Source organism: Atractosteus spatula, chromosome 1 (genome assembly GCF_055471065.1).
Source record: "Atractosteus spatula isolate fAtrSpa1 chromosome 1, fAtrSpa1.hap1, whole genome shotgun sequence".
NCBI lineage: Eukaryota > Metazoa > Chordata > Actinopteri > Semionotiformes > Lepisosteidae > Atractosteus > Atractosteus spatula.
The window spans coordinates 50,718,048-50,736,131 of record NC_142706.1 but is presented as its reverse complement, the minus strand read 5'-3'; the positions used below and the strand labels follow the sequence as shown (position 1 = coordinate 50,736,131).

General features: G+C 42.5%; 1 protein-coding gene across 1 annotated transcript; it reads right to left on the bottom strand.

Moving 5' to 3' along the window:
- Window positions 1-894: 894 nt before the first annotated feature.
- On the bottom strand, window positions 895-16,986 carry smyd5 (SMYD family member 5). The gene is made up of 13 exons (XM_088913266.1): window positions 16,676-16,986; window positions 14,526-14,634; window positions 12,462-12,601; window positions 11,632-11,753; window positions 10,267-10,336; window positions 8,981-9,088; window positions 6,376-6,438; window positions 4,767-4,837; window positions 4,063-4,169; window positions 3,456-3,512; window positions 2,821-2,915; window positions 2,094-2,164; window positions 895-1,307 (listed from the first exon to the last, which is right to left on the bottom strand). Exons 1-13 carry the CDS (start codon window positions 16,766-16,768, stop codon window positions 1,166-1,168), a joined length of 1,248 nt encoding a protein of 415 aa, XP_088769392.1. The 5' UTR covers window positions 16,769-16,986; the 3' UTR covers window positions 895-1,165.
- Window positions 16,987-18,084: the final 1,098 nt, after the last annotated feature.

The following is an 18,084-nucleotide window of genomic DNA, read 5'->3' as shown; positions in this document are numbered from 1 at the left end:
GCAATCAACAGGTGGACCGCACATCAAACAGCTGTTGCAACAACAGCATCATGTCCTTGTCAAGGGCTGGGTCCAGCTATGAACGCTGCTGATCACATCATGGAGTACTGAATGTATATTCACAACTGCTCAAATGTAAAATACACCTACGTTTGTAACAAGAAAAGGCAGGGGGTGTTTAACAGTACTGCAGTACTTTTTTTAAAAAAAAGTTCTTTACAGAGTTCCAGTTATGCTCCACATGACCTAGCTTGTATTCCATGCCGACAGCATAATGTAGTGCTGGAGCCACACAGTAATCTGTGCTAGTGTGTGCATCTCTCACACAAGTGGACTCAACTGATCTAGATTCTGGAATGGAAAAGGCAACATGTGAGGCAGAATTGAAGAAAGTCAGACTAAACTAATGGAAGCTCCATAATTCCAATTTCTCATACCTGCTAAATAGGCAGGAATAAGGTCGAAAATAAATTTGCATCAACAAATTTTTATATGATTTAATCTTGTTTTAACAAGCCAAGATAAATTTCTCTTTATCTGCTCTGTCCTTAATCACTGACGTTTTCCTCAAGATCACTGGCTAAGCCAGAGCTTTGTTACTGGAACCACATGAGCCTGGCACATCGCTCATCCCTTTCATCCCTGTTATCTGTGATCCTTTCCAAGACCATGCATTATCAGCCAGTGTAGTACAGAACAGTGTAAAAACAGCTTGTGTACCTTAGGAAAGGAAGCTTCTTGGTTGAACCTTGAGGGTGCAGGCCAGACTGGGGGACTCCCCCCTCCCCCAATAAGATGAGAATAGTACTGATTTTGCTCTCATCTCTGCCATCTCTACCTTGCAGCAGCCAGCAAACACATTAATGAGCAGAACAATAACTCATCTGCACACTATACTTCCTGCCATTTTATTTAGAATCATACAAATGGGAGAAAGAAGTGAAAGAATAACAAGTGAAACATGACCAGCAGACTGAACCCATGTGTTTGCGGTCTGTGTGGATGTAGCCAGGAAGAGATCTTATTGTGTGCGAAGTCTGAAGAGTACAGTCAGGAAAGAGACCGACACAGTGGCCGCTGCGTGATCTGTGCAGAGGATCCATCACCACCACGTGCTGGGAGGGCAGTGCTGGCCAACAGTATTGTAGCATCAGCCTCGCACACATCAGACATCGGTCATCTCATCCTCCAGGTCATCCCCTTCAGTCTCCCCATCCCCCTCCTCCTCCTCCTCCTCCGAGGTCACATCAGGGTCATCAGCTTGGGAGTGACACTTGGGACAGGAGCAGACAAACAGGTAGTTCTCCCTGGAAAGACAAGGAGGACAGATGGGTGGCAGTTTACAGCGTAGGGTGGTCCCAGCCAAGTTTGTGAGGCTTGATGGGCTGGTGGTCCAGGTAAGGGGCTCATTGCCAGAAGGGACCCAGCTCAAGCGTGGAGTCTGCTTGTGACTGAACCGCCTCGCGTTTCTTTCTTCCAATGACGTGTAAACATGCGTCCCTGTCCCCAGTCCAGTTGCAACAGCTGCTGTTGGAGAGACTAGGTAAAACATACAGCACATGTGCCGGACACAGAGCTCTGCTGAATGTAAGGGGGCCTCACCCCCTGTGGATCCTAATGCCCCATTGTAGTGATAAGATAATATCATTTTATTGGCCATATACAATTCTTGTATTAGGAATATGTCTTTTCGCATACCCCAACTTACTCTCCCTGAGACACACAGACAGGGAGAGAAGCATGGGGTCAGAGTGCAGGGTCAGCCATTTATACGGCACCCCTGGAGCGGTTGGGGTTAAAGGCCTTGCTCAGGGGCCAAACAGAGCAGAATTCTTCTGCTGGCTGCAGGATACGAACCGGCAACCTTCCAGCCACAGGCACAGATCCTTAGCCACAGAGCCACCACATTGCCCATAAGACACTATACTGCAAAAAGGTGCTGTCCTTCAGATGAGACAAAACCAAGGTCCTGATTCTCCATGATCTGGATTCTCAGCTCACTGGACAGAGAGCTGGGCTGCAAGACTGAAGGCAGAGAGCTGCTGCCCCCCTTGTGGTGAGAGCAGGGAAGCACGACAGTAGAGTCTCCATACCTCAGAATCTTGTGACGACTGTGGCGGCTCCTCTCTCTCTGACAGCAGTCTAAATAGCTGATGCAGATTTCCTAGAAAGGACAAGGAATCCACATAGGAACTTAGGGCATCTATCACATGATTTTCAACTCTGCATTTTTACACGTTGGAAATCGGCAGCTGATCCAAAACATATTGCTAACTTCTTCACTCCTGGTTTTTACAACAAACGTTTCCAAAGGTTTCCACCCTTTAGGTGCCACATTTGCATCCTGCCTCTTCTGCTTCCTTGTCTTGCACTCACTGTAGTATATTCTAAATTTGTCCCTATCTCTGCTTGTGCTTGCCATTTTTCCACCAGCTAACTTTTTTCCAAGCTAGTTTAGCTATGCCAGAATAACTTTTAGCTTGCAACTGATGGCCTATGACGTAGTTAATGCAGGACATGCCTCCAGTTCTGAATAAAGAATGTGCTCTTCCACTAACTTTAGATGTCATCTTGAGTTAAAATAAGAGTTTTGTGTGTGGCTTTATTAAAATATTTAAACATGTGGGGATTGTGGGGGCTGGCCAGCACCACACCCTGGGCGTCCACCCCCTTCGCCCCAGCAACCATCTCACATACAAACATGAAGAGGCCAGATTATGCACACTGTATAGACCTTTTGATTTCAAAAGTCACAGAATCCCTTGTCTATGAGAACCTGACTCGCCTCCAGGAGGGCAACCTTGGGGCAGAGCTCCTTACCTCCCCAGCAGTGATGTCAGAGAGTGCTGTCAGGTGAAGCAGGAAGTTGTTGTCAGGGAAGGAGGCCTCAGCATTAGGAAAGCAGCTGTGGTTGCCTAGACAATACAAACAGCAATAGATGAAGAAGGAACATGGCAGAGCATCATCATCCAAGGTAGCTCAATCCAGAAACCAGCTTCGTATTCAGTCAGGTGCTGGTAGCACATGACAGACAGTCAACTCTGATCTCTGCCCAAGAGAAGCCAGCTGTTAGTCCTTATAACCACAACACTTGACAGCTGGGTTCTTCCCCGTTTAAACCCTTTTGTTTCCTGAAAGCAGAGGTTTGTTGACTGGGACAATGCACTGATATTTCATGTGTAAGAAAGATTACATAATTACTCATGGTGTTTTCCATGCCCTCACATTGGAAACAGACATGAAATGCCCTTTCCCATTTCAGCCTTAAAAGCAGAACCTTTGCTTTGAGAAAGATGCATTTTCCTTTGATTAACATTTTGCATTCTGATTTCCATGTCTCCTACATAACAAATGAAAAATGTAAAAGCTAGCCCTGGCCACATGCTAATTAGGCTGTCAAAAAAGGAGTCAAAACAAACCATAGACCATTCCCCAATCCATGGACCCCCACTTACAGGAGCTCTGCAGGAGGAAGAGTCCAGAGCCCTCGCAGTTCAGGAAATCACCGGTTTCTGTCAAAAGACAAGTGTAACATTGTCCTGGTTATTAGTCTGTTAGCTTTTGATTTAAAAAAGTATAGATGAACAGGTACATCCACATTTCAGCAATAAATTGCCTTTTGGATCAATCAATATTCTTTTCTCTCTTCATCTGTCTCTGTGTGCTGAGATGGCAAGTTTTGCTGAGCCTCCGAGTCCCCATTTCCCATCACTGTTATCTCTCAAACCCAGCCCTGGAGCTACCCAATTTTCTACCAGAGCTGACAGCAGTAGAACAGTAGGCTAAAGGAACATCAATAAATTATCAAGAACCTCATTGCAACAGTATTACACTGCAGATTTATTCAATCTTTGTTTTTTGTGTACATCAGCAAGACTATTGTTCGGATAGGAACTCAGCTCATCAGAGTAATAAAGTTAGAATGCTTGATAATATTATTAAGAATTTATCCTACCAAGATGACGTCTGCTATACAGTATATCCATCTCTTCAGTTTAAGCACAACTCATTTTCAATTATACAGAAAGTTCACTATAGTGTCATGTGCATACAGTGCCTAACCTGTCTCAATGTCCTTGTAGAGCTGGTCAATATAGGCATCCAGCTGCTCCCTTGGCTGGACAGGCAGCTCCAGTGCATCACAGCCATGGACCCACTGACTGAGAGAACTGGGAAACGGCAGGAATTACACATTGTCCTGCACAGCTCATCACACGCCAGGAACCAACTAGCCACACATGCACCACCTGATTTATTGCAATGATCATGAGCCCGTTAATTAGAACAGCCTCTCTATTAATAACTAATACCCAGCTTTACAAACCAGCTTGTGACATCATGCATGAGTTCTACAATGGGTAAAGAAGGGAGTGCTCAGAGCCTGCCTGAAGGCTTCAGTGGGCTCAGATAACTATACGGGTTTCCAATCCCTCTCTCCCCATCGCATTTACTTTGACTGGCCCTCCATATCGCGGTACTATGTGATCCTTGGACTACTTTCATTGAGATGACATGTTAAAACTTACAGAGCTCAACACTGGGCTGACATTAGCAACTCTGCCTCATTTAACATTCAGTGCAGATCAAACTAATTAGTTCAACTGCATTTTTGTTTGTGGTAAATACTTCCCAAAGGGTCTTAATTAAGAATACGTATCAGCCAAAAGTGACATCTATTTCACTACATTTCCCATACTGTTTGTGCGTAATTGCATGCAACACAGACAAGCACAACTGGAAAAGACCAGAGATTACACAGCCCTCACCTGGTCCCAATACCCTGGCCATTAGTCCCCACCAAGGCGAAGAGAGAGCGGAAACCTTCAGGGCTGAACCACTGCAAGAGAAGGACATCTGAATGAACAGAAAGGAGGAGAGCATCCTGTGTGCACCCCCTCTGATCCTCCAGTTCAGGTCAATATTAAAACCCCAACATGGCCCTTTCTCATCTGAACATGAAAATGTTCTATTTTTAAGTAACTAGTAGGGTAGGGTACCTCCTCTGGAAAACGTACCATGGAATACCGTGGTACACATGCATGTACCGTGGTATACCGTGAACCTTTTTGCATGTTTATAAATGGAGACTCTCTCATAGTCTGATTTCATGATTAGAAAAGCATTTTGAGTTGTATACAAGAAAAAGTAATGAAAATTGTTGTTTTGTTGTTTTTTTGGAACCAAAGAAATAGAAATAACACTAGACAGTGTAACAAAACAATTTAACATGCAGATTTTTGTCAATCATTAAATGATTAAATATTTTTTTACAAGGTATTGGAGGTTAATTTTGCTTAGCAAGATAATGTAAAATTCAACATATGACAGGTGCTTGTAAGTTCTGGCATTTTTTCTTTACAATGAGTGAAGTTGATGTTTACAACCTTATGAAACATGTTTAGCATTTTGGATTGCCTTTGGCTATTTTATCTAAACTTCAAAGAATCCTCAATACTTGCTTAAAACATTGCTGAGACAAGATATTCTATATTGACTTAAACTCCTTAAACAAAATCCAAAAAGAAAAAAAACTAAGCATGTGTAATGGTAGTAATGGAATTACAAACATGATCAAGACTAGACTTCCTTCCTGACTAGTTACAGTAGAATCAGAAAAACTAGAAAAAACAGCGCATGTTCAATGGGTCACTGGGGAAAGTCAAGGTCTTTCTGAACCAATCAGCTATGATTATTTCCGTGTGATTTCCGAATTCATGTCATATTTCTAAACTTACTAGCCAATGATATGCAGGAAATACCTTTAGTGTGACTTTTTTTTACTCACCCTTTTAAAGTTGATGACATTTTTATCACAGTCATTTTGTTCTTTGAATCAAATTTGAATTTATGAATGTTAACAGTAGAAAATCTCTGTTAAAATTGAAAAAATAAAACCGCTGACGGAAATTGCCGGAAATTACTGATCGTACCGGTACAGTCTAAAACGTACCACGGTATGTACCGAGTGACTAAAGAACCGCAGCTTACCGGTATACCAGTTCTACCGTGCACCTCTACTAACTAGTGTGATTGATGGGGCAACACTGTGGTGCAGTGGTTAGCATTGCTGCCTCTCAGCACGACCCCCGACTTCAATTCAAGACCAAGGGTGCTAACTGTGTGGAGTTTGTATGTTCTCTCCGTATTCGGGTGAGTTGCTTGATGGGATAGACTCAAGTTTCCCCACAACCCTGTATTGGATGAAGCACTTATAAAATGGATATAGTGTGATTGACTCCTAATAAAAAAAAAACATCTGCCAAATGCTGCGTCTTTCACATCTAAAGCATTCTTGCAAATGCAATGATAAAGGAGGTGGCTGGCCAGGAGATTTCTCAACTGACAGCACAGCTCTAAGGAAAGTGCGTGACTCACCCTGCTGAGGTGATCGTCATACAAAGCTGCAGTAAAAAGGTTCCGCAAAGATTCCAGCTGGCCCTGAGAGAAAGGAAGAGACGGCATTAGATACAACACTGTTCATTCCCAGTGTGTACTGGGCACACCTTTGCAGGTCAATTGGTGCGTTTTAATTATGTGGGTGTTGGCACTGCCTGCTACCTTAGACATGGCTGTGGTTTGCATTCCAAATGCATGGGCCTGTTTTCCTGAACCGTTTGACATTTTACAGTCTAGATCCTTATTTAAACAATCATAATCAGACAACATGCTTTTCTATATACATCCTCAGAACATCCATTTCTTCCTCAATTATCCCAACTTCAATTAGAGAGTGGCCTGTGCCTTTTCTATTCTCTTTCCTATATAAGATTGCTTGATTGCCTTCACCTGAACCCCACTGCTTTCAGGATGTTATGCTTCCAGTAATTAAACCCTGAGGTCATTCAAAAGTCAAAGCAACAGGTACAGTTCTGACTGCTGAATAAAAATCAAGTGGAATTTTGGGATAAAACCTGTACCCGGAATTGTTTCTCAAGAACGTCTTCCTTTGTGCAGTACTTGGGGTACTATTTCTTCAGTAAGAGGTAACAAGAGCCAATGTTAAACATATAACTATCTGTGGAATATCACCCTTTTCCATTAATCCCTATCACTATATAAAATGTATCTGATCATGAGCACTTCCTTGATTCGAGAGCGCACACAGCAGTGAAAATATTAACATGGTAATGGAAATGATAATGGTAAAAATTTAACTCTGAAAATTTCTATTATAGCTTTAATCCACATTACAAGATCAGGTGTGGTTTGCATATCATTATGCCAACAAACACAGCGAGCCCACATATTCCTTTTTCTGTTTTCTCTGTTTAACTATATTACTCACACCAATCACAGGAATTCTCCAGTTCTCAAAAAATAAAACTACCTTTCTATAGCAAGAACATGTACTAGCCTCTCTTGCTGTGCAGATGTGCCAGCTGCTGTGGAAGGCTGGCAGGGACACTTAGCCTAGAGGAGCTGTCCAAGGTGCTGGAGTTCCAGCTCTCTCATTATCAACATTGCTGGACACTCTAGGGTGCCCTTCACTTGGTGCTTAACACAGGTGTTAATTAAGAAGACATTTTCCACACATCAAAAGTGCCCCTAAATTCACACAACACTTATACACCATAGCATTAAGGTAAAAATTGTGACAGCTGTTTATAATGCCAGGAAGAAATTAAGCTTAAAAAAAAACAGCAGCCGCAGTAGGTTTAGTTTTGCTTTGTCTGGGGTGCATTACAGTAGTGTTAACTGCCTGTCTTGGCCAAATGCTCGAGGCAAACACGATTAGATGGCAACCCACTGATGCTAAGCAGGTGTGAGCCTGGTCAGTACCTGGATGGGAGACCTCCTGGGAAAAACTATGGTTGCTGCCAGAAAAGGTATTAGTTGGGCCAGTAGGGGGTGCTCACCCTGTGGTCTGTGTGGGTCCTAATGCCCCAGTATAGTGACTGGGACACTATACTGTAAAAAGGCACCTTCCTTTAGATGAGACATAAAACTGAGGTCCTGACACTGTGGTCATTAAATAAATACATTCTGAGGTTTAAGGGAATTTCCAACAGTGACAGGCTGAATGAAATGAACACTGTTTAGTTCTTTGATGAAATGCACATGAAAATAATCCTAAATGAAGATGTCAAAGACTAAATTGTTTTGCATTTTTGTTTGAGTAAATTAACACAAGACAAAAACTCAGAAGGAAATGAATTTTGTCACACGAGATTTACTGTGTACACATTTACCATTGGTTGCCAAAGAGCATGCTAACTGTAAATGCTATAATCTTACGAGCTGATACTGTGTGTAGATTGCAAGGTGACAGACATGAAGCCCAGGCATTTCACCGTGCTGGCATGATGCTAGCACGATGTCATTAGCATATCACATGCTAGCCACAGGAATAGGGGACACCACAACCGTTTAAATTGGTCTTAGTCGTTTTTCAACTGAAATAATTTAGTGTTGAAATGGCTAGTTATTCAGAATATTATATCAGCAAGTTAAAATACTTATTTTGCTTATCCTGCCCCATTTGTAAGTAATTCAGTATTGGCAGAGGCCTTTGCTGTAATAACAATAACACTGGGTACTTTGTAAAACATTAAATACATACAAATGATCATTATTAACAGTGTCAAAATAAACATTCTTATTAGGAAAGACTCGTGCAATGTTTTAAGATTACAATAAGATCAATTATTTTTGTATTTGGCCTCTGACCTCTGTGGGGGGCCAATATACTTTATGTTGTTGTTCTTATTTATATAATGTTATCACATGTATGAAATCACAATTATATGTTTAATGGTTCAAATTAAAACTTATTAGAATAAGGCTTGCCAATACAGTACTAAACATCTTCATTACAGATGGCTTAATACTGTTGCAGTCTATTTTATTTTGTTTTTCCCTGCTCAATGTCAGGTTTGTAGAACATTTTCTTTGCCATTTTTATTTGGCCACCCCAGTTGCACACACAGCACATATAGGAGTATTTGCAGACTGAAACCAATTCCTATCTGCAAGCTCTCACCTGGAACTTTTCCCCCAGGAGCTTGTGAGCAATCTGCTCCTCCTGCTCGCTGGCTGTCCTGCTGCAGAGCTGAGAGAAGATACTCAGCCAGTGGCCTTTATCCCGAGCCTGCAAGCCAAACACAGACACTGCCTGAACACAACTCAACATGAAAATAACTCCTTTAATAACTCATTCTCCTCTCAGAGGCTATCAGGGGGATATCATTTGGATTTAAAAAACTGCAGCAACCTTTACTATTCAAAAACACCAACAGTGTCTTAGCCCTGCACAATGCTACTGCTTTGCTACCAATACAGAATGACAGGATATTCTTCACTCTGCATTTCATGCCAAAAATCTTATTTAGACAGACATTCATAGACAGGAGGACAGGAATTTCATTTGTATAAACACATCAAACCATTTTAACCTTGCATTTATGCTGACAACCAAAAGAAACATTATAATTTATGCAGGTATGATTTTTAAGAAATTATGTGGATTTTGGGCATTGATTAAATGTTTTGGCATTTTCATTACTCATGACAGATCGATGCACTGAGTTGCTCCTTCAGTGACTAGACTTGACTGGGCATGGGTGAAGAGGTGATTAAACCCTGGTGAAAATCATGATGGAAACCAAGACGCTTTGCTTTATAAAGAAGAACAGTGTTTTCATGTCATCGGCTGAACCTGGGCAGGCACATGCTTGCCTTAGCTCTCTGGGAGGAGCAGAGAAGAATCCCTCAAGCCTGGAGCTTGCATCTGGTACTGTGTCCAACATTGGCCACGCATGCTACTAACCTATGACTTTCACAGCAGGCCCCCGCTGAGGAACCCCATCAATAAATATAAACCATCTTAATACATTTACCAATGGTCATGTCAGTTCTATAAATTAGTTCTATAAATTAGCAGTACAGCTGCAAGAAAAAGATTGGCAATAATAACATTGTGATTTACTGCAGCTATAAGAGAGATTTTTCTTTTGATGCTCAGTATAAAGTTCAAAGCCATTCAATGGTCTTGATACTGACAGATGGAAATCATTATAACTGTCCAGGATAGAAAATAAGAGCTAAACTCAAATAAAGGAAGTCATGGCCACACTTTTAATTCATCTTAGTATTTCTCTAGCAACACATTATCAAAAGTATAGAAAGAATTAAAAGGTTTTACTTTAGTGCGATTTGTCAATCCTGGAATTTTCATTATGGTACTTTTGGTTGCTTTCTAGGATTAAGAAAAAGGCAAAGGGAAAAATCAGAGTGGAATTTATGGAAATAAAATAACTGGTACTGTACCTGTTTTACTATTGCTACCATCCGAGCCATTAACATAATGCTGGCGGTCTCTGGTGGGTAATGCATGCTCCTGGGAAACAATGAGAGAGACAGTCAGACAGACAAAGGCGTCTGTTAGTAAGCCAGGTCTGCAGCCTGCTGTGCGCAGTGTGGCAGAAAATCACATTTCACTGTAAAAGTGCCGGAAGATGGCACAAAAGGGAAGTTTTTTTTTAGCATGTGCGGAAATTGCTGGACTTTTCCTCCTTTTTGGTGTGCCAGCAATCACCTCTTTAACAAGCACTTCTTTAAGGTGCATTGTGCAGGAAGTCTAGCTGAGCAAACAATATTAACACCAGCACTATAGTCCATCTGTTCCATTAGGTTTAATGCCAGTTACCAAAGTAGCAAAGTCTGCAGAAGTGTTATCATGCCCATCCTCGTTGATAGATTTTGAACCTTTCCTTTTTTTATTTGTTACACCAAGGTTGAACTATAAGGGAAAAATGTCAACCCCCCCCCCCCCACTAATGTTCTAAAGAAATAAACACCGAGAGGTTCTGTCCAAGACCCTCCACCATAGCGTCTGTGAACTTTGCAATACGGCTTATAGAGATCACCAATGACTGACTCAGCCCGGACAGCGCTATTGTCACAGTTAGCCAAATACAAGGGTTACAGCCAGCAGGACACGCCGAGGAAGTGCCCTCACTGGCCAGAGAACACGCCTGGCACTTTCTTTAAGCTCTTCTGCATGGCTGTGCTGAAGACTAACAAAAGACGTTCCCCCTAGATGGACTTCACAGGAGTCTTAGATGAGCCCACCTTGAATCTGGGCACACCTGCTCATCACACACCTTTCTGGAATCAACTGAGACCGCACCTGCAATGCCTTTTTACAGCTTCTACTGAAAGGACACTTGAACAAATTAGAAACGCCAATAAAAAAACAGCACGGTATTCCCTTTGAACTGCTATCACCATAATAGGTATATTTTCTCCCACAGTTTGACTGGAGAGCTGTGTCAGCATGTGTTGGTTGCAAAGGAAAAAGTAAAGGTTACTTCCATGCTGAAAACGGAAAGAAAAAGCTGTTGTTTTCTCTCATGTTATTGAGACCTTACGCAGAAAACGTTTTTTAAAACTAAAGGAGGTTAAATAACTGAGAGCCTGCAAAGAGATTAATTACAGATTTGGACTGCACTACAACACGGGTGACGGTAATTCTGCGTTCCGGAGACTGCGCACACACGGTACAGTTATAATAAATGTTTTCAGGTGAAATGTTCTCCTTGTGAAATTTCAGGCTCCACACCCAAGTCTTTCCCTCCCACATTTCTTCTTTTCCTGGAGGGCCCAGCTGTGCCCCCTCTTCCCCACACTCACCGCCAGGCCTCCTGCAGTTTGTTGAGTGGGTGCTCCAGGTCGTCCCGGGACTGGCCCAGACACAGCACCTGGTGGTATTGCTCCAGAGCTGCCCGCAGGCACTCAGTGCTGCAGTACATGACCTGCAGGGGGAGACACCGAGTCAGCGCAGGAAAGGGTACAGTCCATCGCCCAGGCTGTTGCTGCAGTACAGCATCAATTTACCCTCATTCTGCTATCTGTTTTGTTAGCACAGATATCAACTATTCTGTTCTCTTCTGAGCAAAAGAAAGAAAAATTAAAGTAGGAGGAAATGACAGGTGTGATTAGGGAGTACTTTTGCACTAGATAGCCCTCTGTGTTTTTTTAGGACACTCTGGTGTCCTCCCTCTTACTAAAGATGTGTTATGTAAAGTTCTTGGTGTTGTCTGGGTGTTTGGCATCTCTAAATTGACCCCATGTGCTTGTGTACATGTCCTGCACCAGACTGACTGGTCCTGTTTTGCACACTGAGCTTCCTGGAAGGGCTCCTGGCTGCCAGGACCCTCATCAGAAACAACCAGCTTTCCGATAATGGCTAGAAGAAATAATGCAACCACAGATTAAGAAAAAAAAACAACGAAGATGTTCCTTCTATTGGGCAGAGCTGCTGCGCAGTGATTAGCATTATTGCCTCACAGCACTGGGGTCCCGAGTTCAATTCTTGAGCTGGGGTACTTCTGTGTGGAGTTTGTATGTTCTCCCTGTGTTCCCGTGGGTTTTCTCTTATAGTCCAAACGCATGGCGGTGGTTGAGAGAGGCTGCAAGCAGAGGAGGAGGAGGAGATGGGCAGGGAGCAGGCAGAACAGTACCTGGCAGCGTGGGCAAGCCTGGTGGAGCTCAGGCCGGATGCTGCACTGCTCGGGGTGCGGCAGCAGGAGACTGGCATTGCCGCTGAGCCTCCGGGCATTCTCCTCCGCCGTCTCCAGAGACCGCAGGCAGTACTCGCAGGCTGGGGCCGCAGGGCAGAAACACAGACAGAACACAGTGAGCAGCACAGACACGCCGGCCGAGCTCAAAGAGAAACAGAAACAGCATCCGCCATCTTGAAGAATTAGTTAACGTTACAAAAGGTGCATCATAAACACTTCTCCACCAAGTAATAAGAACGGGTCCCAAAGTGCGTCACCAAACTGGAGACAATTCATAAACAGCCACCACCTCTACCTCAGGCTCAGCACTGTCAACATATAAAATAAAGAAGTACATGTTTTTATTGCCTTATTGCTTTATTCATGGACTTTGGAATGGCACACAAACTTGTGCCATTTTAGAGATTAAACAAACCTAAAATTTCATTAAAACACTCACTCTGGAGGATCCCAGAGTATGGGTATCAACCACCTGGTTGGAACGTTCATTCGACAGCCACAACTCTTTGTATAAAGAAATTATTCTTATCTCTCACATAAATTGATTCCCTTTTAGTTTCTAATAGAAGAATATTCTTGATTCTCTACCAGGTTTTGAATGGTCTCTGGGACACCGTCTATAGAGAAGGAAGGGCGCAATTCCCACACCACTTCAGCTCTTTCAGAACAGATTCAATTCCATCTCTATCCAATTTTAGTTCCACAGATTCAAATACCCTTCCATCTTCTTCAAACATTTGTCATTCCACATCCTGCTCTGCATCTAGTTTTTTTATTACAATTTGCATTAAAAGGTATACAAACAACATAGGCTTATTTAGTTTTACCACCACAATCAATAGCATTAATGATAATATTTGTGTTGTACTGCAACAGAAGTTATTAATTTATTCAAGAAACACAGAATAGTACTTTAACAGGATTTCATTTCAAATTGGAAAAAAAAGAAGAAAAAAAACTTTTTAGTTGTCAAGCCTTATCAGGAGAGCAACACAGATGTCCTTGGGACACTAGGAGAGACAGTGCTGTCTGCAATACAGAGGGAAGTGAAATCAGCACCAGTGAAGTGAACAATACTGATGGGAGGATGCACTGGGAGACGGAGTCACAGGGTCTGAATGTCTGGACAGATCAGCAAATGCCCCAAGAGTTTCAGGGTGCTTTGTTGATCACGTGCTATTAGAAATTTGGTTTGTACTCAAGTGAGAGCTTTTTTTCACTTGAGTGAAAAAAGCTTCCCCTCAGAAAGTACTGATAAAACACTTTGCCCCTTTTACAATACCCCCCATTTCTCCATGAACAAATCATGTCTTTTTTCAACCATGTCTGTAGTTCAGTGTCCTTTTCTTCTTTAATACAGTCCTAAGAGCTTCCCTCTGCAATGCAGAACTGAGAAACTCAGATCTCAGATAGTGCATACAGCACTTCATAAGAGCCAGGACATGACTCCTTCCGGACTGCATCTAGACAGTGAGAGCTAGACAAAACTCGGTTGTAAAAACGGGTTGCAGTGAAACACCACAGCTGAGGAACATCCTATCAGTGGGACACATGAAGAGACGAAGGAACAAAGAGGGAGTTTCGGAGTTTCTCTCTGTCCCGTGATTCCTCTGAACACAGAACCGATTGGAAAGGCAAACTGCCTCATTTCCATACCACAGGTTGTCAGGCTGATCATGTCTGCCATTAGGAGGCTGCAAGCATCAAAACTACCAGTTCTAATGATGAATCACCCAACAAAAGAGACTTCATTTGTCAATGCATTTGGGCAGTACTGTGTAACATCCCTCGCAGTATGACTTAAAGGGAAAAACCATTCTGGTTGAAGACGGGTACTTGGTAATTTCCTGTTACTGTTACTAAAACAACATAATGGCATAGGTATAGAAAAAATACTTTAGTGTTGAATAAGCACATTGATTTTAGAGTTAACTAGACTAGGCTACAAACCTGTAATAATAATAATAATGATAAAGGTACTGGAATCAACAATTCTCACCTCACCTCTGTATTTATACAAGGCATTCCACAGGAACTGCGCGGACACCAGGGGGCGCTCAATAAATATATTTTCTCCTTTGCAGATGGCTTTCTTGGCAAACAATCCTCTTCCCTACAAGTGAATAACAATTCAGGTGACACTTCTGTAGGATTTGACTCAGCTCCAACCTGCTTCATCAAACAAGATGTTAACAAGCCGTTCAGCTCAGCACTAAAGAAGCCATTAGAGCTTTGCTGCAACATGATGTGACCAGATTGATGTGCTCTTGTTGTTCACCTGCACTGCCAGGAAACTCCTCCTGTTTGTCTGGCAAGCTAAACAGCAGAAATAGTGGCCACTATTGCAGAAAACAAGACTACAGAAGATCCTACGACCCATTTCTGGGCACACCAGAGCTCTCAGTCGCACAGTGTAATAACAGAAGGATTACTTTGAGCTCCTCCATTCGTTTTCACTCTCGACACACACTGGAGTCTTTATTTAATAAATTATAGGCATCTTTAGATCACCACACTGAGGAGAAAAACAAATTGAAAACGTGCCGATCAAGCAATAAGCCTGTTAGTCCAATTAAGGATTAAATGCCCTGACAACAGTCCCTGGGCAGCTTCTCTGAAGACATGACCTGAGCGCTGTGAAGCAAAACGGACTCATGACTGCTCACCCACCCGCCTGAACCGACATCCTGGCCCAGCGTGGAAGTTATATCCGCGGCCCGGGGGAATGTCTGACCTCAATACCGCAATCAACAGCACACAGCCAGTCAGGCACTGCTGGGGTTGCATGGGCTTAAATCATTTCCTAGTCCAACTACTAGTCAACACTGACCCCTGCAGCTTAGTAAGTCAGTCAGATAATACCTCTCAGCTGAGCACTCTGGTGGCACACAATTCAAAGGGATGCCTTAACCCCCCTCCTCACTGGCACAAGGTCCCAATGACAAAGCCGAGACAGAGGCTGAAAACATTTTTGAAACGTTTATTATTTTTAAATAATGAATCCTATAAATACATAGCTTTCATGTCTCACCAGAACAATGAACACAAGAGCCAGTAGCTTGTAAAACCAGGTCTAGGTCAAACTGCTGGGCAGCGGTACTGCATTTCAATATTCGATGGTATGAGAGGCAATACAGCATGAATCTGCTGCTGGTCTTCATTTGCTGTGGACATTCCAAAACAACTACCCACAATCCAGGCAATAACAGATTTCCTCATGCATCACATGACAACCAGTTCATTCACAGAGCCATCGCAGGACATCACAGTCACAGCTTACAACTGCACTGGTTATTTCACATTTATTTAAAAATCACAATGTGCAGCTTGCATAATCTTCATAAAATATACTATTTTCATTAATCACATGCTTAGGCCTATGCTATATTCATTTATATTATCACAATTTCTTGACGTCCCACTAATCTTATATTTTTCCATAAGGTTCCATGAGGTACATCTGAATTATATTATAATTCTTTGACTCCCTTTTTTATGAATGTGTAAATTTTACAATCAATGGGCAACTGAAATATTCACATAATATCAGTGGAATATCAGTGAAAATTCAGTGCAAAATCCTCATTAAAAAATGCCTGCTATTTCATGCTCGTCTTCAAGAACAGACGCCCGTAATAGCATAGTTGCTTGCTAGTATTTCTTCCACATCAGCTCAAGACTGATGTGGAAGAAATAATACTAGACCTAACGCTCCTGTTCATTGGGAAACGGTTTTTTAATAAACCGCATGTAAGTTTCTGAAGTTAGTAATCTGTGAACAATTTAAAAAGCGTATGAATCTAATATAATAGACGTCACAAATACAAAATACCGTTTCTCAGTCTCGTTACATGATTATACTACAGTACACCGTTATGTCCTAGATCATCCTAGTCCTGCAGTATTTTGAAACTAGGCCATGTTAAGGATTCAAAGCCGACTCCACTTCGAAATTATACAAAAGTAATAGATTAATACAGTTACTTTTCTCAATTTGCCTAATAACCTAAATAGCATGACTCGTGACAACCCTATATACCACATACTGTGCCCGCCAGCATGGCAGCAGCATTAAACAAAACATTAAAAATACTGTACTTAAATTCACAACGGTAAACAAAATGCCCTGAATGACGTTTCCTTAAAACACCCACCTTGACTTTATCAATGAATCGGACCTCGACCAAGCCGCTGACTTTACCGGGCTCTGAGCAGAACGAAAACATGTCACCGCTGGGGGCGGCCATCTTGAATTTACCCTCTCACCCCTGACTCCGCTCCCGAGCCAATAAGGCCGCGAGTCCGCGCGGCCGCCTTGCGCACAAACGGGCTGCCTGTGCTGAAACTGCGGCTGATTGTCTCGCCGCGACCCAGTTTCCACTTGGGTGACAGATTGTGTGTTTTTTTAAAAAAACTTCGCTCAAAGTTTAAGATTCTGAGAAACATTAGCAGTTCGTGTTGAACGTTGGCGCTGTCTTTTGTGGGTTACATTAATTTTGTCCGTAGTAGTTATTCCATGTCATATCTTTATTGTCAGCGTGGTAAAGAGAGCGCACTAATTTTTTGTCCCTCCGTGTGTAATTGCGGCAAAGTGTTTCACCTCTAAGAGTGCTGTTGAGACTGTACATGGACTGCAGAAGTACAGGCGCACTGGATAGCCTGTCAATCCATAAAGTCTGCAGGATTGCGTAGGAAAGCTGGTTCTGATGATCTTTTTTAAAACTCGACCCCTTTCCTAGACATTCAGGGATAAAATAAACGGCTGCAGTCAGAAAAGTGGGCTGCTTTTCCCCCACCATACATATTTAACATACTGTAACTTTTAAGCAGCTCTACCCAGTGGGAAACATTTTTTTTTTGGCTTTTCAGCTGAACTTTGAGAGTCCGTGTTCAGGAGCATCTGATTCGAAACGACAGACTGAATCCGACCACCAGTTTTCTAACCGCTTGTTCTTAACCCAGTGTCGCAGGGGAGCCGGAGTATGTCCCAGAAACCAATGGATGTAAAAGAGGATGCACTCTGAATGGGAGGCCAGTCCGTCGCAGGACACACACAAACGCATTGTTTCATTCGCACCAGGGGCAATTCTCCCGGAAGCCAGTTAACCTACCAAGTATGTTTTGGGGCTGTGGGAGAAAACAAGGTCCGGACTCCAACCCAGGTTCCCAGCGCTGCGAGGCAGCAGTATTAACCGCTGTGCATCAAGACGTAATCTACACAGTTGATAGAAATTAATTGTGTCTTCAAATTAAATACGCACTTAATAATAATAAATAATTTCTTACAATTACAAAGCGCTTTTCTGGACACTCAACTAAAGGCGTACAGCTTCAAGCACGTTAAGGAGCCAGAACGCAGGTTATATATTCATCTTAAAATAAACCCAGACATGCTTAGGGACACCTGGAAATTCAACCACACGAGGCGGGCAACGTGTGAGCAGGTGTTTAAAAGTCAGGTATTCAACGTCTTTCTTCCAGAACTTCTCGTAGACTGTGCTTTCTGTCTCGATTTTTGTATTTCGCTCACCTTTCTTTTTTTTTTTGTCTTGTCCAATATTAC